Raw genomic sequence first — 26154 nt, 5'->3', positions numbered from 1 at the left:
GTTGTATTTCACACTTTAAATTTGAACAGCGTTGACAGATCTACCAGAGAACTGATCATCTGTTCTATTTACTAGTTTAACACTGTGATAGATGACATAAGGAACGTACTCAGGCAAAACACACGCGCGCGCGCACGCACCATCACACACACACACACACACACACACACACACACACACACACACACACACACACACACACACACACACACACACACACACACACACACACACACACACACACACACACACACACACACACACACACACACACACATGCGTTTAGACACATTTCACACTCAAGGCGTTTAAAACAGAGTTAATTGACCATATCAAATGTGAGATATAAAACATATTTGAAATAAATTGATCCAAAATACAATAGAAATAAATGAAATAAAATGAAAATAAATCAAATGAAAATCAGTATCAATAATTTCACGTGGACCACGAACACGTAAAACGCCAACACTCATGACACTCACGACGACAAACCTCTCACAGGTTTCACGAGCACGCAAAAAGCCGTCACAATCACCAAGCAACAGTCATGGACGATGGAAAATGAGCACAAACTGCATTGAGGTTGGACAGAAGAAAGATCACAGCGGCAGAAGGTCCTCCAAGATCGTTTCCTTGCGATGTGACATTGCCAGAACCTTTAGTCCGGCAGACAGCAGAAATAAAGACACTGAAAGGACATATTCCTTGCAGCACCGGGTGGCGAAGTTGAAGAAGTCGCTGGCAGAGTGGCAACTGGTGTTGGGTGTGGAGCTGTGGCCTAGTGTTGATGTACCCGACTTGCATGGAGTGTTCACAGGTTTGAGTCTCATATACGGACCGGTGTTTATCTCCCACCCTTCCACTAGACTTTAAATTGTAGTCTGGGTGCTAGTATTTCGAATGGGACGACAAACCGAGGACTTGTGTACAGCATTTGCTTAGCGCACGTAAAAGAATCTACGGCAACGAAAGGTTTATCCATGGCACACCACAAAATTGTAGAAAAAACAGGTATTGTATTGAAATACAATTCAATAACGTAAAAAAGTATATAAAAACAATATATGGGGTGCGCTGTAATCAGACGACCAACTGTCTCCGTGAAGAACATCCCAAACAAACACAGATAAATATGTTGTGACAAAAAGTAAGACGATTCGATACAATTATTTCAAAATATGTAACGCAATGCGTTAATCAGAGTGAATGGCTGAATTTCTCTGTATTGTGAATTTGAATCCAGTCCCTCAGATACATCCATCAATGCAACCGTTGACAAATTAGCGACGTTGTGAAATAGCTTTGAACGCAGTTAAAATAATGATAAAATTCACGTTCGCAAACCATAATGTTCTTGTGATTCAGGAGTTGTTTCTATAAAAACGACCAAAGTTTTAGCTTTAAACGTTTTCCTAAACAAAAGATTGCAAAAAAATCATTGCTGGGTTTAGAGACGCCTTTTTTTACGTGTCTTAAATATAATGATAATGTGTCTGCACTTTGTGCAGAATTGACGGAGTGGGGGTGTCAAGAAATTATGGACATCATTATTACTCTTGTTACTCTCATTTCTTCGGATTTGACCATCGTGAAATCCGAAAGGAACGATGTGGCCAGAAAGACCACTTTGCTCTTGACAAATCTGAGAGATTTTCTGTTCCTTCCCTGAGACTATCTTTTATTGATGGTTATAGGATGGCTGAATGTGGTAAAGGAACTGGCCGCTGTGTCAGCTGCACAGATTATGCACCTCTGCAGTACCTACAACCTTTTTCTTGCCTCTGTGTGTGTGTGTGTGTGTGTGTGTGTGTGTGTGTGTGTGTGTGTGTGTGTGTGTGTGTGCATATGTGTGAACACGCGCATGGATTAGTGTTCGTTCTTTAGTTTAACGTCTTTTCACTGTAAGTGATATTAGACGAATTGATTAGTGTGTGTGTGTGTGTGTGTGTGTGTGTGTGTGTGTGTGTCTGTGTGTGTGTGTGTGTGTGTGTGAATCTGTGTGAATGTGTTTGGATGTCTGTGTATGTCTGTGAGTTTAAGTATTTGTATGTCTGTGTTTGTATCTGTGTATGTCGGTGAGTGTCTTTTCTGCGCATCTGTGTGTGTGTGTGTGTGTGTGTGTGTGTGTGCTTGTGCGTTTGCGCGTGCGTGTGTGTATGCATGTGTGTGTGTCTGTCTCATGCCAGCGTAGCAAATACCATTCTCGTTCAGAGATCATTGAACAGGCGCCCAGTTGCTATCTTTGAATGTGTGATTTCCGGGCGCCTAGTTGCTATCTTTGATGGTTTGATTTCCGATTCCAATCTAATACCTTTTTTTTTCTTTTTCTTTTTCAACTTTATTATTTACATTTTTCCTTGATCTTAACTATTGTTTCTTCTAACTCTTTTTTTTTCTAAATATTGCCATTTTGATGACAAAAGGCTTTTTTACGTGCATATGCTACAAACAAATGTCAGAAAGTATAATTTCTGACAAGGAGAAGCAATAATCAATGCACAGAAACAAAACAGACAGACACAGGAGGGAGAAAAATATAACAATGCCAGCTGTAAAGTGTTAGGAAATCACGAAAACCTCCAGAAAAAAGTTACACGCGGTAAAAAGTGACAGAGAACAGCAGAGAAACAGACAACGATAGAGAAAAGAGACAATCCAATTAAAGTTCAGTCGGGAAAAAAGTGATGCTACGAAAACACGCGTTTCATCACATCCGGGCCATTTGTCACGATCCAATCAGGAAGGGTGAAGTTTCACGAACACGCACTCACTTTTTTCAATCACCAGAAATTCGATTTTCTTCCACAAAGGATCAATCGGTTCCAGATATTTCAAGGGCCCACGTTTGCTCACTGAAACTTTCATCTGATTGAGAAATAAAAGATACTGTTGTGAACGAAAAATATGTCATGACATGAATCTCCAAGATAGAACATGTTAGGGGCACCCCTGCAAGCACAGGAAGCGTGACTCTCTCTCTCTCTCTCTCTCTCTCTCTGTCTCTTTGAGAGAGAGAGAGAGGAATATATTCAAGTGCATGTTTGTCACACGCAGCAACAACGAATAATCAACGAAGCAAGTGAAAAGAAGGTGAAGGCACACTTTACACAGTGGTCCGGGTATCGTGGCACGTGAAAAGAGGGGTGAAAAGAAAGGCTCACTGAACACAATATTCGAGTTTGAGTTAGAGTTTTATCAGTTTGTGTGTGTGTGTGTGTGTGTGTGTGTGGGCGCGCGAGATACGCCTATATCTCCTCTTCTTGCCCTGTGTGTGTGTGTGTGTGTGTGAATCTCGCCCCCCCCCCCCCCCCGACCCCCCCCCCCACCACACACACACGCACACACATGAAATCTTGCTTTGGATTTTAGACTCTCATACCTGTGGGTACTGTGCTGATAGTGTTTTTGCTTACAGAAGTGTAACGCTTCCTCCGTCGCTTGTGTGGGGGAACATTCTGAATCAGCTCTGCCTTTAGTCACGGAGAGAGGGGCAGATATGTTGGTGATGTGAAACAAAGACAACTGACATTGTTAACAGCCTGTGTTGATAACCACAACAGAACGGTCGCCACGAAACAATTTTTTTTTTTTTGGGGGGGGGGGGGGGGAGATACGATTCTCTTTCATTTTCATTTCCCCTGCATAATTCACCGAATATGGACTGGGTACGAAGACAGAATAATCAACAAGACTTTCAGTCGGAAGAAAAAGCAGGTATATGAAGATGGATAATGGGGGGTGAATGGCAGTTTCCACACAATACAGATGCATATGTCACGCAAAACGTGAAAGTTTCGCATTCACTAGCGAAGCTATCCATCACTTCCCGCCCCTGTGTTGAAAATCCTCTGTCGTTCTTCAGGGACCACAAAACAGACTTCTCCTTCATCATACCCTCCCACCCGTGACAGCAGTCAAACCGTCGTGCGGTCCGGCAATCTCTGCCACTTCCCTGAAGACTTCGTTTCTATATGGGTAAAGCTACGTCATTTCGCGTGAGGAGAGAAAGACGGGATTGAGTGGGGGGGGGGGGGGTGGGGGGGTCAGGACGAGGAGGATGAGAGACCGTGGACAGTGTGCTGTGTGGACAATGGTGACGGACGACGGGACCATGCAGGTTGCCCCCTGTGGGACTGATTCACAGCGTGGAGGAGAAGGTGCGCGTGCTCTTTGTTTGCATGTATGATAGAGCTCATTGCTGTTGTGCGTTTTGTTCACTTGACTTATTTGTGTGTGTGTGTGTGTGCGTGTGCGTGTGTGTGTGCGTGTGTGTGTGTGTGTGTGTGTGTGTGTGTGTGTGCGTGTGTGTGTGTGTGTGTGTGTGCGCGTGCGTGCACCTGTGTGTGTTTGTGCCTCTGCCTCTCTCTCTCTCTCTCTCTCTCTCTGAGTTGAAAAGAATTTCAAGCACACTGCAGATTGACATGCAAATCGTGATTTCAGCGTTAGACTACATTCTTCCCAGTGTTACCAGAACAATTATACAAAACGAGAAAAGCAGTTGAACTGTGTAAGAATGCAGGACAGCGACATATTTTGGCCAAACTGTATGTCGCGAGTGGGTGAAGAATCTTCAAATAGAAATTTGTTGCAAAATCGTGTAAATGAAGAATACAAACATAAATTAGAATGCCTTGGCCTTATACACGCAAATGGCCTTAAACACGCAAATAATGATTTGAAAAGTCCATTCTGCTGAAAATTTGCGTTTGTCCTGTTTTGTTTCTTACACTGCATTCTAAGGTGTTGCTGGGGTAGATGTTTGTGGGATGGAAGCAGAAATTTTTGTTTGGGATCATTTTGACAGATCCTTCTTTCTTGTCATTCAGATGTTCATTCACATTCATCTGGTGCACTCTTTCTAATACCATTTTAAGCGACAAGGACAGAGGAGTGTGAAGCCCTTTAAAATTTCGGTCTTAAATTCTAAGTGTATTTTCCACATTTTTTGTTTGCAACGTGACGTTGAGAAAGACAAAGCGCCTTTCTGTTGCAAAACATTACGATAATTTGTTTGAGTGATTTTTTTTTTTTTTTTATCTCTGAGATAGTGAACTAAACTTGATCTTTCATACCCAGTAGAATATTGGTCAAGAGAAAAAAATATCATATTCCTTCTTTTTTTTTCTTGTGCCATGCTATATATAAATACAGATATACTTTGATGCATAGTATGTTTACAGAAAGGCTTGGTTCTGCCTCCGTTTCAACCATCGAATGAGACTTTGACATGAGTAGACAGTCATTGAATGCTGGCACGAACTGTAAATACGTGGAGTCGTGTGACAGCACGTTGATTTCCATGCCTGCTGTTTGAGCATGTGTGTATCCTTTGGAGCGGTAAAGACAATCCGAAACACAAAGAAAGAAAGAGAGAGAGAGAAGTGAACTCCACTCTGGTCGATCTTCTGGAAGAACAAGAAACGACGCTGCAAAAGCACACGTCCTTTGTCACATCCGGGCAATTTGTCACGAGCCAATCAGGACGGGCGAGGTTTCTCAAGCACGTGCACAACCTTTCAATCACCGTGAGCTCGATTTGCTTCCACAAAGGATCAGACGGCTCCAGCCATTTCAAGTCAAAGACCTGTTCACACTGAGTGTGAACAGAACAAGGAAGGGGACAGATTGCTGTGGACGATATGTTTGTCACGGCCAGGTTTCCCAAGGCAACCGTTTGGTCACCTTCTGAAGCTGCCCCATTGCAGTGACTGTTTCCTAAATAGTCTGCCAGTCCGTCTGTCTGACTGTTTGGCTGTCTCTGTCTCTGTCTCTTCTCTGTCTCTGTCTCTGTCTTTTTGTGTCTGTCTGTCTCTCTATCTGTGTGTGTGTGTGTGTGTGTGTGTGTGTGTGTGTGTGTGTGTGTGTGTGTGTGACTCTATCTGTGTGTGTGTGTGTGTGTGTGTGTGTGTGTGTGTGTGTGTGTGTGTGTGACTCTGTCTCTGCATCTATGTGTGTGTGTGTGTGTCTGTCTGTCTGTCTGTGTCTCTCTCTCCTCTTTATTTCTGCTGCTTCCCTTATCTTCCCACATCCTCCCCGCCAATCTCCTTCTCTTCCTCTTCATCTTCTTCTCTCCCCCACCCCCTCCTTCCCCTTCTTGTTATTCTTCTTCTGCTGCTTCTTTTTCCCCGTCTTCTTCTTTTCTCTTCTCTCTATCCCTGTCTCTCTCTGTTTCTCTTTGTGGCTCTGTCGCTCTCTCTCTATCTCTCTTGCATTGACACAAATAAATGTCTTTGTTTAAAGACATGTAAACATGTCGAAACTGTTTCTATGCTCGATTAATCAAACAGCTGCGAATCAACAACGATAACAGCTAGATTCACACACACACACACACACACACACACACACACACACACACACACAACACATCACATCACATCACATCACATCACTAACTTGTCTGTTCTTTTATCTTATTTTTTTCCTGTTGGCGGGCGGTTATTCCTCTTCTTGTTCTATTTAATGACCTACTTCTTCCCTATTCTTATTGTAACCCTTGAGTAAGCAACTGCTCTGAATATCCACCCTTCTTGCTGTTTTGCGATTCACAATCGTTAGTATTCTAATAATAGTCATCACCTTTGCCGTCATAGATGTTATCGCCTGTTGCCTTTGAGATAAATATTCATGACAGGAGGAAACGGATTTCATGGCTGAGCTGAGCTAAGATGAGCAGCAGAAGCAGCAGGCAGCGTAAACCATGAATATGGGAAAGACAAGCCGTAGTGGCTATGATGGCTTACAGGAAACACTCAGGCCTTCATAGCAGTGTGACCGCGCGCCATCAGCGCGTGCGATGAGATAGCAACAGTGAAGGGTACAGAAATGGAAATGTCCTCCTAAGTCCACATGAGCTGCACGCATTCTGGATGGATAATTCATTCAAAGCATGTCCCATTGCATACAGCCCCGTGACCAGGACCAGGAGAGAAACACAGCACGGACGAGACTAATGGACAATATGTGTATGCAAATGTCGGGTGCTTGCCAGGGTGGTTGGAATGACTGATGGTCCGGCGCAATAGTTTGTGTGTTTGGCCAGCCAACATCAGTCTGCACTGGCCTGGGAGGGTGGGAAAGTCTGGGGGTCGCATAAAGAACAAACAATCACCGTAACCTGTCCGTTCCAGCGTCTGGCACTGATTGTATTTATCACACTTGCCAGTACAAGCTGCTCATCATTTCTGTTTTCGATCAGGAGAAACAGCAACAGGAATAAATTCTTTCGAGAAACAACAAGTTTTCCCGACAATAAAACGTGCACTGGCATATTGTTCACACACACACCAGACATGTCATTATTTGAAATGTAAAGTGATGCACTTCCTGTCAGTGGATAGAAGTTGTCACCTCTGTATTGAGGGGGACTTGAAAAACTTTTCTCCTACTTCCACTAGACCTTGCTAGCAGTGTAGCTTTGATGCTTGTCTTTTTGAAAATATAAGAAGATCGAAAAGCCGACGTTCACTATGCAACAAGTGATTGTCATGTCTAAAAATACATCACAGCTTAGGAACTTTGTGTTTACACTTATGAAAAGATAACTTTGATGGATACATAATCAACAGGGGAAATGTGGTAGTGCTGAAATGTTTCGACGTGATTTCTCTGGTGAAATCAACTTCGAATATCTTTTCAGACAGAAAATAACTGCATAAGAGAAGGTGAATCAAAACACTGATGTATGATTTAAGTATGACAGAGGTAATCTCTCTCTCCCTCTCTCTCTCTCTCTCTCTCTCTCTCTCTCTCTCTCTCTCTCTCTCTCTCTCACCATCCCAGACAATATTCTGTCTAATCAAACACGATGCCTATGGCAATGCTTCACTTTCATACCAAAAAATATTACTGCAATAGGCTGGTGTTTGCAGTGCAAGTCATCAAACTCACCTTCTTTTGATTTGAATTCAAGGGCACTCTTTTTCAAAAACGCAACCATCAATCCACAAACATAAAGTACAAGAAAGGAAGGGGGAAGAAATGAAAGGAAAAATATTTCAAAACTAGACAATAAAATTCTACTGTTATTCTAATGACTGATGCGTATTTCTATAGCTGCAGATAGTTTGATACATCTGCCACTGCTATATTTCCGTTGTTGTGTTTGTTTTTGGTGGTGGTGGTGGTGGTGCTGGTATGCTTTTTTTCTTCTTTTTTTATATCAAGCCATTATAAACAAATGCAAATACAGGCAAGACGCAGTCAGCAAGGGGCAAACTATGACAAGCTGAGTTAAACCAAGCAAATTAATCTTTGTAGCAACCAGTCTGCAGAAAACCATGACGAATAAAAAGTAAATTGCGACAGTCCAACGCAAATTGAGAAAAATATTGTGGAGTCATGGAAAGCTTTGGGTAAAGATATGAGAAAGAGAGAAGGACGGCGAGAGACACAGACAGAAAGAAAGAAAGAGAGAGAGAGAGAGAGAAAGACAGAACGATAGACAGACAGACAGACTACAACACAGAAAATGAGGAGTGTGGAAAAAGAGGAAGGAAGTAAACCACTGCTCGCTGGTCAGGAAAAGAAATAAGAAACGACGCCACGAAAGCACACGTCCTTTGTAACATCCGAGCAATTTGTCACGACCCAATCAAGAAGGACGGAGTTTCCCCAACACACGCTCACCCATTTCAATCACTTTGACTTCAATGTGCTTCCACAAAGTATCGGCGGTTCAAGTCATGTCAACGCTCTGGTTTTCTCACATGAACATTCGATGATTATGATCAGGAGAAAAGACTTGTGAACAATGCATGCCCCATGACAACCGACAGGAACGTCAAGTCTTGTATTGGGAGTGGATTCTCTCTCTCTCTCTCTCTCTCTCTCTCTCTCTCTCTCTCTCTCTCTCTCTCTCTCTCTCTCTCTCTGTCTGTCTGTCTCTCTTCTCCTCCGCCTCCTCCTCCTCCTCCTTATTCTTCTTCTTCTATAGACCATTTTGTAATTCATTATTCCTTTGATTTACTCTCTCTCTCTCTTGTTTTTTTGTTGTCGTTTTTTTTGTTGTTTTTTTTTTTGTTTGTTTGGTTGGTTTTTTTTTTGTTTTTGTTTTGTTTTTTTACTAGACAATGTGAAGTCCGTAATCTATCGTGTTTCTTATATAAAGCATTCAATTTTAAAGAAATTGTAACCTCTTAATATTTCATGAGCTATTGTTTCTTATTTCTGGTATCATTTTGTTGAAATCTGATTTTGTTCTCGAATATTTTGTAATGGTATATGTTCACTTACCCTTTCATGGGGGGCCATGGCCTGATGAATAAACCATTCACATCCCACTCGCATTTTCTTGGGTGGTTTTTATCCTGTTATGTCCCGTATATATAGAAATATAATTATTTGACTTTTCATGAATACGAAAACAAGATAAGGTATTTTGACCTTCAAAGAAACGTTGTCTTCTTCATATGAAAGAAATTATATTTCGCAACTACAAGGCTGATATTTTGGTTTTTACCATCTAACCCTCTGACACAGAGTATATCCTGACACAAAAAAATGATGTTATACTGATTATTGGTTATCCTCTTATGTTTGCGCGTTTCATCGAAATGTTGAATATTGTGCATGTGAATCTGATGTTTGGTTATGTCCGTTTTGGGCCTGACGCAGATTACCCTCTGCAGATTGCTTAAAAACCCTTCTCAAAATTCCCGTTGTATGTACATGTGCTCATGGCCAAATTCATTCAATTCAGTTCATTTCAATTCAGTTCAATTCAGTTCAATTCAATTCAAAATACTTTATTGTCTGCTTAAAGCAGTTAATAAAGACAAGGTTTTCTTTCCGCTTATTCAAATGCGTATCAAGAAATAGCGAAAAACGAATCAGTTACTGGAATACCCTTCCCTGATCACCACGTGCACATCAGTCATCACGTAAACAGAAAACATTGAAGAAAGAAGACGTTACGCTTTAAGATAAAGTGAGACAACAATTTAAAAAAGATCGTAAATTTCAATCATAATATAAAAGGAAAAAATTCAGTCAGGTAATTATAACATTTCAAGAAACAAATGGTCGTCAACAAATATCAAAGCAAAAAACGAATGAGTGACCTATACTCCCTTCCCTCATCACCACACACACATCAATTATCATGTAAAAAGAAAAGAATTAACATTATCTCTCTCTTTCTCTCTCTCTCTCTCTCTCTCTCTCTCTCTCTCTCTCTCTCTCTCTCTCTCTCTCTCTCTCTCTCTCTCTCTCTCTCTCGCCATATGCCTTATACATTGACACGAATAGAGATACACACCTAACGACAGCTGAACATATCAAAACACAAATTATATCGTACGCGCACACCCGCGCACTCACGCACGCGCACGCTATGCCATTGTATCATTTCTTTCCCTCAGTTTGTCTTCATCTTCTTCTTCGTTCTCTCTACTACTACTCCTCTTCCACTCCCCCCCCCCCACCCCCTCCTCCTCCTCCTTCGATTTCTTCTTCTCTAATATTATGTTTAGCACTGAACAGTGTGGCTGTTCTGAATCTCTTTCTTTCAATTCATGAGGGGTCTGAATATGAAGTCTGCTGTTTGCTTTGCCACAGTAGCTGTTTTGCAATTCACCTACAAGTTCTAGTATTCTAATACTGGTCATCAAAATCGTCATAGCAGTTTTTATCTCTTGCTGCTATCAAGATCACTATTCATGACAGGGGGAAGTTGAGGTCAGATAAGATGAGCAGCAAAAGCAACAGACATGGTGTGGTCATGAATATGGGGAAACTCAAGCCATTACAACTATGATGGCTAACAGGAAACACTCAGGCCTACTTCACAGTGTGACCACGCGGTATCAGCGCGTGCGATAAGACGGCAATAGTGATGGGGGCAGAAATGGAAATGTCCCCCAAAGTCCACAAGAGCTGCACGCATTCTGGATGGATAATTCATTCAAAGCATGTCGTATTGCATACAGCCCCGTGACCAGGACCAGGAGAGAAACACAGCACGGACGAGACTAATGGACAATATGTGTATGCAAATGTCGGGTGCTTGCCAGGGTGGTTGGAATGACTGATGGTCCGGAGCAATAGTTTGTGTGTTTGGCCAGCCAACATCAGTCTGCACTGGCCTGGGAGGGTGGGAAAGTCTGGGGTCGCATAAAGAACAAACAATCACTGTAACCTGCCCGTTCCAGCGTCTGGCACTGACTGTATTTATCACACTCGACAGTACAAGTTGCCCATCCTTCCTGTATTTAGTCAGAGGGGAAAAACATGCAATGAATAGGTAATGTGTTACGCTTTCATTAAACCTATAAAAAAAAAAACAGAATAATTTTGTGATGATAGATGCATGGGTTATTATTCACTGATATACCACGCCAGACATTCTAACATTTGTTATGTAAAATAATGCGTCAGTCAGTAAGTACATAAGCAGTTTTGACTGGAGATATGGAAACAACTTTTGAACTTTTCTCATCCCCTCACTCTACCTTAACTGAAAACTTGGGTGTTGGGGGGGCAAAAACGTGACGTACAGTGAAATGGACAGCTAGTGTTCAATAATCAAGAATGATATAACAAGTAGGATATAACAATGCTCCACAATAAAAATTCATAATATCGACATGTCTTCTGTCTCTCTCTCTGTCTCTCTCTCTCTCTCTGCTCGCCCAACAGGCCAAGGGCAATAACTGCATTGAATCAGTCTTCGCAGTACAATCCATTGCGCTTTCGTGCCTTTCACTTAGATTCTTGCTCTGACTTCATGTTTGGCTCACGTGTAAACAAAGCGAGTATATGTGTGTATGTATGTATCTATGTATATGTATGTGCGCGCGCATGTGTCGTGTGTGTATGTGTGTGTGTGGTCATGTGCATGTGCGTGTGTGCGTGCACGTACTCACCAAATTCATTTTCTCATGATATATATATATATATAGCCACTGCACACAGCCGGAAAAAAATACACTGAACATGTGTAAACTGAAATCAATCGCTATGTTGTGTCATTTCTCTGACCCATGCCTAGAAAAACAACATCACTAATTATCAACTCAGTCAACATGAAAAAAAAATAACCGTAATATTCAAATGCCAGTGCATTTTCAAACTTTCTGTAAAGTTTAGTTTTGTTTCCGTTATATGCACACGATATTTTCGCTTCCATATAGTTTTTTTTTTATGCATTTTTAAACGAACAACTGTAATATCAGAAGTATTGTTGTTCTACCTTGGGCTTCCAGCGTTATATTTTTTAGTCCTGACTTTTAGCATGTTCACTGGCAGAGCTGTGTGAATATGTTGTTCATATGCCAGTGTGTGTAGACAGCTGTATGTATGTCAGTGTGTGTAGACAGCTGTATGTATGTCAGTGTGTGTAGACAGCTGTATGTATGTCAGTGTGTTCAATTTGGTGGAGGGTTGGATTTAACCGGAAATTAAACAATCTGCATGGGTGGAAAGTTATTATTTTTTCGTCTATGTTTGATACAAATTTGGTGTTGACATACAAGGTATAAAAGGCCCAAAAAATCAAAATGAAATGAAACGAAACATATGAAATTATTATCAACATTCATATAAAACAAATTGCAATACAATAAGTTATGCAAAATTAAATATAAAAAATGAAATGAGAGAAAAAAAAAAGAAATAAATAAAGTGTGTTTCGCCAAATCACCGCATGCGAAATAGGAATCTTGTGTGGGAGACAACTCGCGGCGGCTTCAACCACATCTCTTCCTCTTTAGGTGATTGCAGTTTTCTCCCTTGCGAGGTTCTGCGAGGGGAAATACAATTTTTATATATGATAACTATCTTTCTTTTTTTAATGTTGTTTTGCATTCGATGTCTTCGAATCAAACCAGCAGTGATTAAAGAAGACAGTACTGCTGTCCTTATGATTTTGTCCATTGCTAAGGCAAAGGTGTAGTGCATATTTGCTTGTCTGATCGAGTGGGCTTTTCAAGTTTCGTGTTTTAGTTTTTGACATCACTCCTGGCTTTCTGTTCGTGTGGTGTGTGTAATGTTTCATTGCCAGAAATCGTGGGCTTACACACCCACTAGGCACATGACATAACCTTGCCTTGCCTTGCCTTGCCTTGAGTCATGCACTAAAACCAGACTGAGTTCACTGCCGCGGGCATTGCCAACAGCAGCCCATAACTGATCTCTGTTTTTACTGAGCATGGTTCGTAATCAAATTGAATCAAACGAACTCAATCAAATAAAAATAGATTAAAAATAAATTAAATGCAAAATCAGATCAAACAATAACAAAAAATATCCGTGAGCGAAAATGATAATTATTTAAATCTCATCACGTGGCAATCGACTTGAAGAGAAGTTAACTTTTCTTTTCCTGCTTTGTGTTCGATTGCAGCAGTTCCTTCCCTTGTATCGTGTTGCTCGCAGTGGATTTTTTCTTCCTTTTTCTCTCTCTCTCTCTCTCTCTCTCTCTCTCTCTCTTCTCTCTCTCTCTTCTTCTTCTTCTTTTTCTTCTTCATCATCATCTTTTTTCTCTTTTTTTCTTGTTTTTCAGAGAACACTTTATTTTCTATATTGTCGGAAGCAACGTTTTCTTTCCAAACGTATTCTCTTTACATTACTGCTCAAATTTTGTGAGAAAAAATTGTTTTTCATTCAGATATTTACGAACCAACTTAACAGATGGACCCACTGCATTTTAGACAAGAGTTCAAATGATAAAACTTTGAACTCCACTGAAATTTCAACTTGAGATATCGTTTAATCTTTCAGTTTTGTCGGTCAGATAGAGCTATACAACAGACACGGACACCACAAGATTTGAAATGGTCAGCATTCATCAGGAACGCGTGAAACAGTGGGGTAATAGGGTTGAAATAAAAATTAATTAATTAATTAATTAAAAAAGAGGGGGTCGGGGGTGACCAAAAGTGGGGTGCCCTTTGATATCCATCAATGACGGGAAACGATCAGTTGTGTGTTGTGGAGGGTTTCCGTGAGTGGCGTATATGCCCATGAACAGTTGCTTTTTTTTTTTTTTTTTCTTGCTTTTTTTTTTTGTCATCGTTTCTTCAGCATTCTTGTTTCACTGTACTATGTGGGACTTTTGCTTTGACTTCCGAATTACCACGTAATCTTCATGATTTACGTAAAAACCAAAGCAAACTCACACACACACACACACACACACACACACACACACACACATATATATATATATATATATGTGTGTGTGTGTGTGTGTGTGTGTGTGTGTGTGCGTGCACCCAACGCCTGCCTGTCGCGCTGGGTTATGCTACTGGTCACACATCTATGGTGTAGCGTTTATGGATTTCTCCGAATGTAGTGACGCCTCCTTGAAAAAACTGAAATTCAGTTCCTTCTTATTTCGTTACCCTTTTCATTAGCTTAACAGGGATGTTGTCTTCCGTTGAGGTTGATATCATTAACTCTGTTTCTTTCTTTCTTTCTTTCTTTCTTCTTCTTCTTCTTCTTCTTCTTCTTCTTCTTTTTTGTTGTTTTTTTTCGTTTTTTTTCTTTCTTTTTTTTTTCGTTTTTTTTATTTGGGGGGGGGGGGGGGGTTGTTTTTTATCTAATGCAAGTAATTTTCTTTGGGATTTAATTTTCATCAACTGTGGAATGGCAGCCAGCAAAAGTCAGAATGTTTGCACGTATGTGTCGCGTTTCACAGTCTCCTCCTTCTTCTTCTGGGACGACAGTGCCAGTATCCAGAGCGAAAGGACGCTTTGTCAACGTTCGGATTTTCACGATGGATGTCATGGAGGCTGTTTCCCACAGAGATGCATACGATCATGATTTGCAGTGCATTAGTGTTGTCCATTTACAACCACAGGCGCATCCATCTCGAGGACATTTACGGCTACCAGGTGTCTGTTTGATTCGTTACCGCTGTGTGTGTGTGTGTGTGTGTGTGTGTGTGTGTGTGTGTGTGTGTGTGTGTGTGTGTGTGTGTGTGTGTGTGTGTCTGTCTGTCTGTCTGTCTGTCTGTCTGTCTGTCTCTGTGTGTGTGTGTGTGTGTGTGTGCACTCAAGGCATGACTAGCGCGCTGGATTACGCTGCTGATCAGGCATCTGTGGTGTAGCGTATATGGATTTGTCCGAACGCAGTAACGTCTCCATCAGAAATTGAAGGTGGCAGAATGGTTGTGGTGCTGCCAATACAGAGTTCGTGAGGGTCTGGGTTCGAATCCTGCTCTCGCCCTTTCTTCCATGTTTGACTGGAAAATCGAACTGAGCATCTAGTCGTTCAGATAAGACTATAAACCGAGGCCACGTGTGCAGAACCCACTTTGCGCACTGAAAAAGAACCCAAGGCAACGAGAGTGTTGTTCTCTGGCAAAATTCTGTAGAAAAATTCCACTCTGATAGGTACACAAATATGCAAGCATGCACTCAAGGTCTGACTAAGCTCGCTGGGTTATGCTGCTGCCTAGCACATGTGGTGTAGCGAATATGGAGTTGTCCGAACACAGTGACGCCTCCTTGAGAGACTGAAACTGAAACGTCACCGCTGTTTTATTCAGCATGGTGGGTGGAGCAGGCAGTGTGTGATGGCGTGTTGATGTCGTCAAGCTTCTGCTGACCTGCATGAGGTGGACGCTCCCCCCATGGCCATTACCTGCACTGACAGCAGAGACTGCGCCTCTTTCTTGCCCCCGGGAAAAGTTGAGGAAGGTACGGTCATCAGTGGTCTTCACGAAGCCCAGTATAGGATTCTCTCCATGTCCTTGACCCTCTCTCTGTCTGTGTCCGACTTGATGCACAGCTGTTTGAGTACTGTCCGCATCAATCACTCCTCACAGTAGCAACAGCGCAGAGGGGCGACAATAATGTGAAGTGAGAGTTGCGCGAATTGTTGCCGGCGGTAATCCACATGCAGGGGCGACAATACATGCCACAACAGGGTCTGCTTTCTGCGTGCGTCTGGATTCTCTCCCTCTATTTGACTGTGTGTGTGTGTGTGTGTGTGTGTGTGTGTGTGTGTGTGTGTGTGTGTGTGTGTTACAAAGACCACATCACAAATGAGGAAGTGAAAAGAAGAGTTCAGAACGCCATTGGCCCATTCAAAGACCTGCTAACCACAGTGAAGGAACGCAAGCTCCGCTGGTATGGACACGTCACACGATCAGACGGCCTAGCCAAGATCATCCTGCAGGGTACCGTACAAGGAAGGAGGAAGAGAGGCAGACAGAGAAAGCGGTGGGAGGACAACATCAAAGAGTGGACGGGCCTGCCATTTGCCACAACTCAAAGGGCCGCTGAGGACCGAGGCAGGTGGCGCGAGCTGACCAGGCAGTCATCCATGGTGCCCCAACGACCCACCCACGGGTCATGGGATAGATGAGATGAGATGAGATGTGTGTGTGTGTGTGTGTGTGTGTGTGTGTGTGTGTGTGTGAAAAAGGTGAATAAATAATAGATAAATACATAAAAAAAAGAACTGCTAATAATAATAATGATAATAATAATAATAATAATAATAATAATGATAATAATAATAATATGCATAAGGCGCAAAAACGTGATGAAGTCAACTATACGCGTACATACATAAATAAATAAATACAAATTTAAGTAATAATAATAATAAATAAATAAATAAGACAACAATGATGATAAATAAGCAAATAAATAGGTCCTGGGCAGAGATAAACCTTGAGTCAGGAGAAAGAGGATGATCAATGCCAGAAATAGCGGGATGTTCAGGCTGGCAATTGTGTCGTGATTTTCAGTTTATATAATAATTTCTAATTATCAGTGAGAGAAAGTTGATGGGGGTGAGGGGTGAAGGAGGAGATTGAGAAAGTTCGAGATCGATATGAACCTTTTTCTTTTCTTTCTTTTTTTTTTCTTTTTTTTTTTTTTTTTTTTTTTTCTTTTTTTCTTTTTTTTTCTCAAGGCCTAACTAAGCGCGTTGGGTTACGCTGCTGGTCAGGCATCTGCTTGGCAGATGTGGTGTAGCGTATATGGATTTGACCGGATGCAGTGGAGCTACTGATACTGATACTGATATGAACCATTCAATGACAGTAGCGTGGGGTTATTTGAATACACTGAAATAAAGGTTTGTTTTGTTGTTGTTGTTTTTTAGTGTATGTCTGTTATGATTCCAGTATCGCTCCCAACATTTTTTTGTTGCTGTTTTCATGTCGCTTCTTGTTATATTGTGTCAGTTGACGACGTTGTTTTGTTGTCACTCAATGTGTAGTGTTGATTAACGATGTTATTATTGTCACTCAATGTGTGGTGTTGATTAACGATGTTATGATTGTCATACGATGTGGTGTGTTGATTAACGACGTTATTATTGTCACTCGATGTGTGGTGTTGATTAACGATGTTATTATTGTCACTCGATGTGAGGACTCGATTTACAATGTTGTTTTATTGCCACTTGATGGCTGTTTCAATTAACAATGTTGTAATGTTGTCACTTGTTGTGTGGTGTTGATTAGCAATGTTATTTTGTCACTCGATGTGTTGTGTTCATTAACAATGCTGTTATGTTGTCACTTGATGCGCATTGGGCCCCAAGTGGTCAGATGATCAATAAGGTACAACGCAAACAAGTGGTGTAAGCTGCCATACATGTCGGCAAACAATTTTGTACAAGCGTCTGTTGACATACAGTCAGTGTCGGTTAACAATGATTATTATTCTGTCGTCAGTTGTTTGTGGTCGTCTGCAGATAAGGAATTTTGTTCAGTCGTGACTTTCTTGACATGCTGTGTATAGTTCTCTTGTTACCTGATATGTAATAACGATTAATTATGCGGCATCGGTTCACATTGCTCTGCTTTCACTTGATATATTTTCAGAGTCGGTTATTAGTGTGAGCGTTTGTTGTCAACTGACGTGAAATGTCAGTCAACAGCTTTAACTCACTCAGTACGGCCAGTCCTCTCTTCTCCTCTACACAGACCCCTCGGATGTCCAGTGGGTGTCCGAATGACCCAACCTTTAGCTTCCGTCGTCAGAATTGTGGTATTCTTTGTCAACATTCACCTCTTCAGAATAAGAGCCTTCCGCTTGCAACATTTTGATGATGGTAACTGGGATGAAACGCTGTTAACGTCGTCTCTTTCGCCGTTCGTATGGAGAGAGTTAAACCTGGACTGGACATGAGGGCAAGGGAAATTTAGCTGATTTTTACGGCTGATTTTTTTATGTCATCAGAACTTTTAGAACCATTAAAATTAAACTTAATGTCTGGTGTGCGTGAGACAGAATTCATGAATCTCTCTCTCTCTCTCTCTCTCTCTCTCTCTCTCTCTATCTATCTATATATATATATATATATATATATATATATGTATATATGTATATGCATAAATATATATATATATGTCAACAATATATAGACATACAAACAGACAACAACAATGGTTATAACACATGGAGAACATGAGGTACATTTATTTAACGTGTATCTTAATGGTAGGCTACAAAGCGCTTTGCTAGACATTGAAAAAGACTTAAACTAAAAACAAAACACTTATGTCCCCCGCCCCCTTCTCCCTCCCCCCTCCCCTCCCCACTCCCCCAAAAAAGGAGGGTAGAGAAAGAGATTGAAACCAATGTTCATGTTAATAAACGCTCAATCCTTACACACACACACACACACACACACACACACACACACACACACACACACACACACACACACACACACACACACACGTCTAATATCACTTACAGTGAAAAGAAGTTAAACAAAAGAACGAACGAACACACACACACACACACACACACACACACACACACACACACACACACACACACACACACACACACACACACACACACACACACACACACACACACATACACACACACACACACACACACACACACACACACACACACACACACACACACATGCGTACATTTTCATGATTCTTTTTATCACTGCACAGACATAATTGACATGTCTGCTGAAGAAGCGTGTTCTTCAGACCTGAAAATCAGACAAGGTTTGTCAAGTAAATTAAAACTGAGAGCACATAATTCAGATACTTCCAGAACACGTTCAATGAGCAGCGTTAGGGAACAAAATGACGAAATATAAAACGTTTCAAAACAAAACAACGGAAAAAGTTACAACACGCTGTCATCCAATCGGACGGCTCTAACCGATACTTCCCTGTCAGTTATCACAACAATGCAACAACAATGATGGAGTCTCCCGTCGGTCCGACGGATGAGTAGGCAGGCAGGCTTATCTGTCGGTGTGTGTCCTCATATGGGAGAAGAGGCCGATTCTGGATGCGCAGCACTTCCCACAGGTGCTGCAGGGGAAAACGTCTCCAGAAGTCGAGCCCTGTTTCCTTCGCTCACGCTTCTCCTTAATGGCCAGCGTTTCTTGTTTTCAAACGTCTTTATGCCACTAGAGCACAGCATCCTCCAGTGAGAGCGGTCAAGGGCATCAGTTTTCCAGGAAGTGATGTCTATGTCACAGGCAAACAACAACAACAGCAGTAAAACAACAACAACAATGTGGACGATCGCATGAAAACAAGAGTTTACAATGCCATGAATTTAAACGCGTAACATCACATTATATTAACCAAATCCACGGGAAAGCATCATTTGTGGTGGACAATCTGATTGAACGAGCGAACTGCAGCTCGCTTGATCTTCCCAGTGAAAAACCCTTCCCGTGAAGTCCCTCCATGGGTCACACCGTCACCGTCACCGATCCCTCAGATTCCGAATCCTTTGGGGCGCCTTTGAAGCTTTGTCAACCACCTTTCTCCAGTCCTCGCGTCTCTCGGCCGCTCTCAGCGTGTCTCTCAGCTCCATGCCTCTCCACTCTCGGATGTTGTCCTCCCATCTCTTCCTTTGTCTGCCTCTTCTTCTTCCTCCCCTCACTGTGCCTTGTAAGATTGTTTTAGCAAGACCAGAGGAGCGTGTGACATGACCAAACCACTTCAGTTTATTTTATTATGGTTTTATTATGGTTATCAACAAACAATGGGATTTTCAGTACAGTTCTGTATACACTCCATTTGGTTTGAGTCATGGAACAAATAAAATAAAATGAAATAAAATAAAACAAGAGAGGCAAGGCCTTCAAGACTCACTTGTGATAAATTAAGTCCCCTAGCATTAATTACAGAGTAATTTCCCTTTTTACTATATGCACCAAAACGTTTGCAAAATAAATAAAAATTCCATGCTTAGCAAAAGAAGTTCCTGTTTGAACAAAAAATGATAATAATGACTCCTCTTGTTGTTGTGTCAGAATATCAGATCAAAGTGCCAAGTTTAGAGAATACAAAAAATATAAATATAACAGTAAATGCAGTTTGCATATAATTAGGCTTCTTTTTTATTTTTATTTTTTTGTGTGTCCATCCCAGAGGTGCAATATTGTTTTAAACAAGATGACTGGAAAGAACTGAATTTTTCCTATTTTTATGCCAAATTTGGTGTCAACTGACAAAGTATTTGCAGAGAAAATGTCAATGTTAAAGTTTACCACGGACACACGGACACACAGACACACGGACACACACACACACACAGACAACCGAACACCGGGTTAAAACATAGACTCACTTTGTTTACACAAGTGAGTCAATAAAATACCACCACCGTCCACAAGGTATAGAGGGAAACGTGACACCTCCCATATTTTCCAAAGGGGTACAGTGACTCGCGCTATTGGCACTACGCTCTCTCAAACATCGGAAGCGGCAGGGGGCAGGGGGCGGGACAGGAGAGGGGTGCGGAGAGTGTGTGAGGGGGCGGGGGAGGGGACATCATGCACTTTCCGAGAAAGCGTGGTATTGCGTGAAAGCGCAGCCGGACTTCCCCATGGTTTCTCACATATTGCGAAAAAGCATTGTATCTTCCATCCCCCCCACCCCCACCCCACCCCACCCCACCCCACCCTCACCAGCCATCCTCTTCTCACGCTTTCTCGCAATGTCCGAGAAAGCGAGAGATCGCGAAAAAAAAAAAAGCGTGGGCTAGCATGTCCTCCGATGTCACAGGTTGGGGCAGAAGAGAGACGTTAGCAAAGCTGCGTCGTTGGCCGCTGAGATGTCCACCTGCTTTTGTGAGGCGACCAGTGTAGCATCTCAGTCACAGAACTAATTCGGAAAGCCCAGGCAAAATCAGAAAAAGAAACACACACACACACACACACACACACACACACACACCAAAAAAAAAAAAAAGCAATAACGCTGACTCGGGGCATAGACACTATGTTCGGGGCGTGGGTTGCATAGAACGAAAGAAGTTCGGGACAAACCATGCGTAGTGATTCAAACCAAAATGAAAGAGGGGGAAAAAAAAGAGAGAGAAAGACACCCATGCACGCGCATGCGCACACAAGTCTAAAGACGATCCCTTCCTATCGTGGGGAGCACCGGAAATGATGTTGCTGCCATTGCAGACACTGGCTTCCGCCACACGTACTGACGGGAAAGAACGTCACTGCGCGAGAAGTGCAAGCCACGCTTTGTTGATGCGCAGTTCAGCACAGATGGTACACCACTGCATTGGGCTGGCAATGGGCGGCTCCATGCACACAGAGAGATAGAGCGAGAGAGGGAGACAGACAGGGAAAGAAAGACAGACGGGCAGAGAGAGGCCAAGTAAAGAGAAGGGTTTGGGACAAAGCAGGATAGGCGGCGCGGGAGCGGATGGAAAGGGGGCTCATTTCTGGGGAGAGGGGTGGAGGAGGATTTGTGGGGGAGATAGGAGAAGGAGGAGGAGGAGGAGGCGGGAGGGGGAGGATCGGACACAATCCCTCAATGTGATGAGACCAAAAAAACCACCATCTTACTTCTCTTCTCTCAATCTTAAACGAACAAAGTCGCTTTTACGAAAATCGTGATAGGAAGGTATCCCAATATATTATTCCTGCTGTTCCTATTTATGTGGTCACTGGGCGAGTCACACACACACACACACACACACACACACACACACACACACACACACACACACACACACACACACATGCACGCACACACACGCACACGGCACACACACACACATGCACACATACACACACCATGGAGCCATCAGAATTGCAATAAGCAAGAGCAAGTATCACAGTCCTGCCCTGCGCCAGCAACATTTGTCTCTTTTGGTTTACAGTCTTGGTCTCTCTTCTTCTTCTTCTTCTTCTTCTCTATTTTTTTTTTTTTTTTTTTTTTTTTTTTTTTTTTTTTTTTGTCTTTTATTGGTTCTGATGAGTGGTCGTGATGACAGCCAAAGTTGCCATGTCCTCTCTCCATATAGTGTTCCTCTGTGCATTTTGGTTAGCTGGATTTTTTTTCTGTTGATAAATAAATGTGTACACTCATGCATGCTTGAATGAATGAATGAATGAGCAAATGCATAAACATACAAACGGATCAACAAATAAATTAAGGAGTAAACAAATAAACGAGTGAGTTTACAAACAATTTTCAGCAATGAATTCATAAATGAATAATTAATTCGTAAATAGATACATAAATGTGTGATGATTAATCATTATCAAAACCCATTAATTTTCAATGAATAAACAAATGAATGACTTGATTAATTAACAATAAATCAAAATAATTAATCATAAAATCAATAAATTAATCCATAAATCAATCAATTAATAAACAATCGCATGACTGATATATCTAGTGAACTTTTCTTCCAATAGAAAACACCTGTTCAACTTCGTAAGTTAGGCTGTTACAAGATTTCCGTGTTAAAATTTTCATCTTTTTAAACCCCCACCCCACCCCCAACCCCCCTCGAGTTGTGTAACGACGTCAGCAGCGACAACTTCATTATCGACATCGCCATCATCAACATCATCATCATCATAGTATTCATCGCCAGCACTAACAGCAGCAGCAGAGGGGAAGTATAGAGGAGTCGGGTTCCACCAACCAGGTGAGGTCGTATTCCAGTCGTGGTGGCAGCAGCAGTGATTCCATCTCACCCCCACCCCCTCCGAGCAGCTTACGTCACCCTATACCTGTCATTCACTGTAAAACAATAGACACAGTGGCTCTTGTGCATGAATGAATTTCAGCTGAAATCGGTTGACAAATCTGGTTAAGGCAAACAATGCAATCAAACACTGTAATCATCTCATTAATCACCAGCCACAGTCTGGTCAACAAAGCATGTCTGCAATGTGTAATCAATGTCAGAACCACAAATTTCTGGGTTTTTTTGTTTTTTGTTCTTGTTGTTTTTTGCGTGCGGGGTTTTGAAGGTTTTTGTTTTTATTTTGTTGCTTTGTTTTGTTTATGGTTGTGCGTGGTGTGTGTGTGTGTGTGTGTGTGTGTGTGTGTGTGTGTGTGTGTGTGTGTGTGTGTGTGTGTGTGTAAGTGTGCGGTGAGGTGTGGAGAGCATAAGGACAAGTACGTGGACAGACAGGCAGAAAACCTATGAAACTGATCCGTTTATAGTGTGTAAATATTCCAGACTTCTCTCTCTCTCTCTCTCTCTCTCTCTCTCTCTCTCTCTCTCTCTCTCTCTGTTGTATTTAAAAGAAATTTAGCAAGGAATGAAGATATTTTTGGAGTGCTTAATATAAATCAGAAAACTTCGTTACAGTCATTTGCACAATATATTGCCGAAGGGAATAACATTCGACGAAAAAATAGAAACAACAAAATGTATCAGGTGTTGTTCATAGTGAAAATTGTAATCTGTGTTGACAGTTTCATATGGAAAATACTTATGTTACACATTTATATATGTTGTTTGTTTGTTTGTTTTTCCTCTACATCACATTACTCAGAATGAATGATTGAACTGCAGTTAGTTGTACAAATCGATTGATTTCGTTTTGGGTTTGGTTTTCATCAATATTATTACAATTGATACATGTTATTTGTAACATGAACCCTCATGTCATTAGGGCTGTAAAGCTATTGACATTAAAGTGTTCAGTGTTCAGTGTTCTCTCTCTCTCTCTCTCTCTCTCTCTCTCTCTCTCTCTCTCTCTCTCTCTCGCTCGCTCGCTCGCTCATGCGTGACATGACTAGATCTTTCTATCTCTCTATGTATCTCAATCTATCAACCTCTATCTATCTATCTGTCTATCTATCTATATACATACATATATATCCAACTTTTAGGACTGTCTGTTTGTCTGTGTGTCTGTCTGTGTGTCTGTCTGCATGTCTACATGTCTATAAATATATATATATATATATGTGTGTGTGTGTGTGTGTGTGTGTGTGTTATGCATATGTCAGTTTGTCTATGTGTCTGTTTGTCAAGCGTATGCATTCACGCGTACCTTCAAAAATGGTGATTTTCTTTTTCCCACAGCTCTGCTCCTGCAAACAACACAACAGAAAAAAGAGCGATCAGTCAGCTGAATAAAACGCTGAAAACTGATAGTTTGTGGATTGAAAAAAAAGTTTTTCATACCATGAAAATATTCTAACAATCATTAGTATATATACCTATTTCAATTTCTGTCTTTTTACCCAGTTTAGACAAAAGGTCTTTGGAATGAGATTTTTACAATGAGACAAACTGCGGATCAGTGTATTCATGACTGCGTCCGAAATAGTTCGGTTTCTCTTGAAAAGTTTCCTAAAACGTGCGATGTTTTTAAATGGATTGTTTTTCCGTGTTTCCTGTATTTCGTGGAGATATCCTTATGAGTTTTAGTGCTTAAAGGAGGTACCGAGAGGCACTGCAGATCGAATTCCTCACCGACGGGCGCAATAGCCGAGTGGTTAAAGCGTTGGACTGTCAATCTGAGGGTCCCGGGTTCGAATCACGGTGACGGCGCCTGGTGGGTAAAGGGTGGAGATTTTTACGATCTCCCAGGTCAACATATGTGCAGACCTGCTAGTGCCTGAACCCCCTTCGTGTGTATATGCAAGCAGAAGATCAAATACGCACGTTAAAGATCCTGTAATCCATGTCAGCGTTCGGTGGGTTATGGAAACAAGAACATACCCAGCATGCACACCCCCGAAAATGGAGTATGGCTGCCTACATGGCGGGGTAAAAACGGTCATACACGTAAAGGCCCACTCGTGTACATACGAGTGAACGTGGGAGTTGCAGCCCACGAACGCAGAAGAAGAAGAAGAATTCCTCACCATTGTTGTCCACAAACATTTCTGAGAAATAAACGAAAAGGTTCAGGTCAGTAATGTCATAATATACTATTTGAATACTGAAATTGTTGCCAAGGCCAAAACGATTTAACAATGACTCCAAAAACACAATCAAAGTCGACCGGCATTGTGGCTGCAGATGCCCCAGATGAGAACAGCCATACTTCTTCTTGTTCTTCTTCGTTCATGGGCTGCAACTCCCACGTTCACTCCTATGTACACGAGTGGGCTTTTACGTGTATGGCCGTTTTTACCTCGCCATGTAGGCAGCCATACTCCGAAATCGGGGGTGTGCATGCTGGGTATGTTCTTGTTTCCATTACCCACCGAACGCTGACATGGGTTACAAGATCTTTAACGTGCGTATTTTGATCTTTTGCTTGCGTATATACACGAAGGGGATTCAGGCACAAGCAGGTCTTGCACCTTTGTTTCAACAATCTCATCCACCCATTTCAGTCTGCCTATCGCGCTGACCATAGCACCGAAACCACTCTCCTCCACATTCTGAACAATCTACTGATAGCGTCCGACTCAGGAAAAATTTCCCTTCTCACTCTTCTCGACGTGTCAGCCGCCTTTGATACGATAGACCATTCAATCCTTCTTTCCCGTCTTCATTTTACATTCGGTATCAACGGCACTGTTCTAAACTGGTTCAAATCTTATCTCACTGATCGATTCCAGTCTGTCATTGTTGATCATTTCCAATCTGAACCCGTTAAAATCGAACATGGAGTCCCACAGGGATCTGTTTTAGGCCCAGTGCTCTTCACACTGTACACTGCTCCTCTCGCTGAAATTATCAACCGCCAAAATATCAGTCATCATTCTTATGCTGATGACACTCAACTCCAGAAGAGTGATACCCCTGAAAAATTGTTGTCGCTCTTGCAAGAAGCATCCAACTGCTTCCTGGACATTCAAAACTGGATGACTCGAAATAAGTTACAATAGAACGCGGACAAAACTGAAGCAATGATCATAGGAACTAAACAAAAACTGTCTTCCATCACAATTGACACAATCAAACTTGGCAGTACATCCATCCCTCTTTCCACGTCAGTCAGGAACCTCGGTGTTGTCCT

General features: G+C 41.8%; 1 protein-coding gene across 1 annotated transcript in view; it reads right to left on the bottom strand.

Moving 5' to 3' along the window:
- Window positions 1–22826: 22826 nt before the first annotated feature.
- LOC143298589 (carbonic anhydrase-related protein 10-like) overlaps window positions 22827–26154 on the bottom strand; it is a 50689-nt gene continuing 47361 nt past the window's right edge. Inside the window, exons 9-10 of the mRNA XM_076611470.1 lie at window positions 24229–24268; window positions 22827–22960 (exon numbers count right to left, since the gene is read on the bottom strand). Coding sequence (XP_076467585.1) covers window positions 22935–22960; window positions 24229–24268 — 66 coding nt within the window. The 3' untranslated portion in view covers window positions 22827–22934. The remainder of the gene's footprint in view (window positions 22961–24228; window positions 24269–26154) is intronic.

Source organism: Babylonia areolata, chromosome 24 (assembly GCF_041734735.1).
Source record: "Babylonia areolata isolate BAREFJ2019XMU chromosome 24, ASM4173473v1, whole genome shotgun sequence".
In the NCBI taxonomy this organism is placed as follows: domain Eukaryota; kingdom Metazoa; phylum Mollusca; class Gastropoda; order Neogastropoda; family Buccinidae; genus Babylonia; species Babylonia areolata.
The sequence above is the reverse complement of the archived record's forward strand: the minus strand, read 5'-3'. Positions and strand labels throughout refer to the sequence as shown.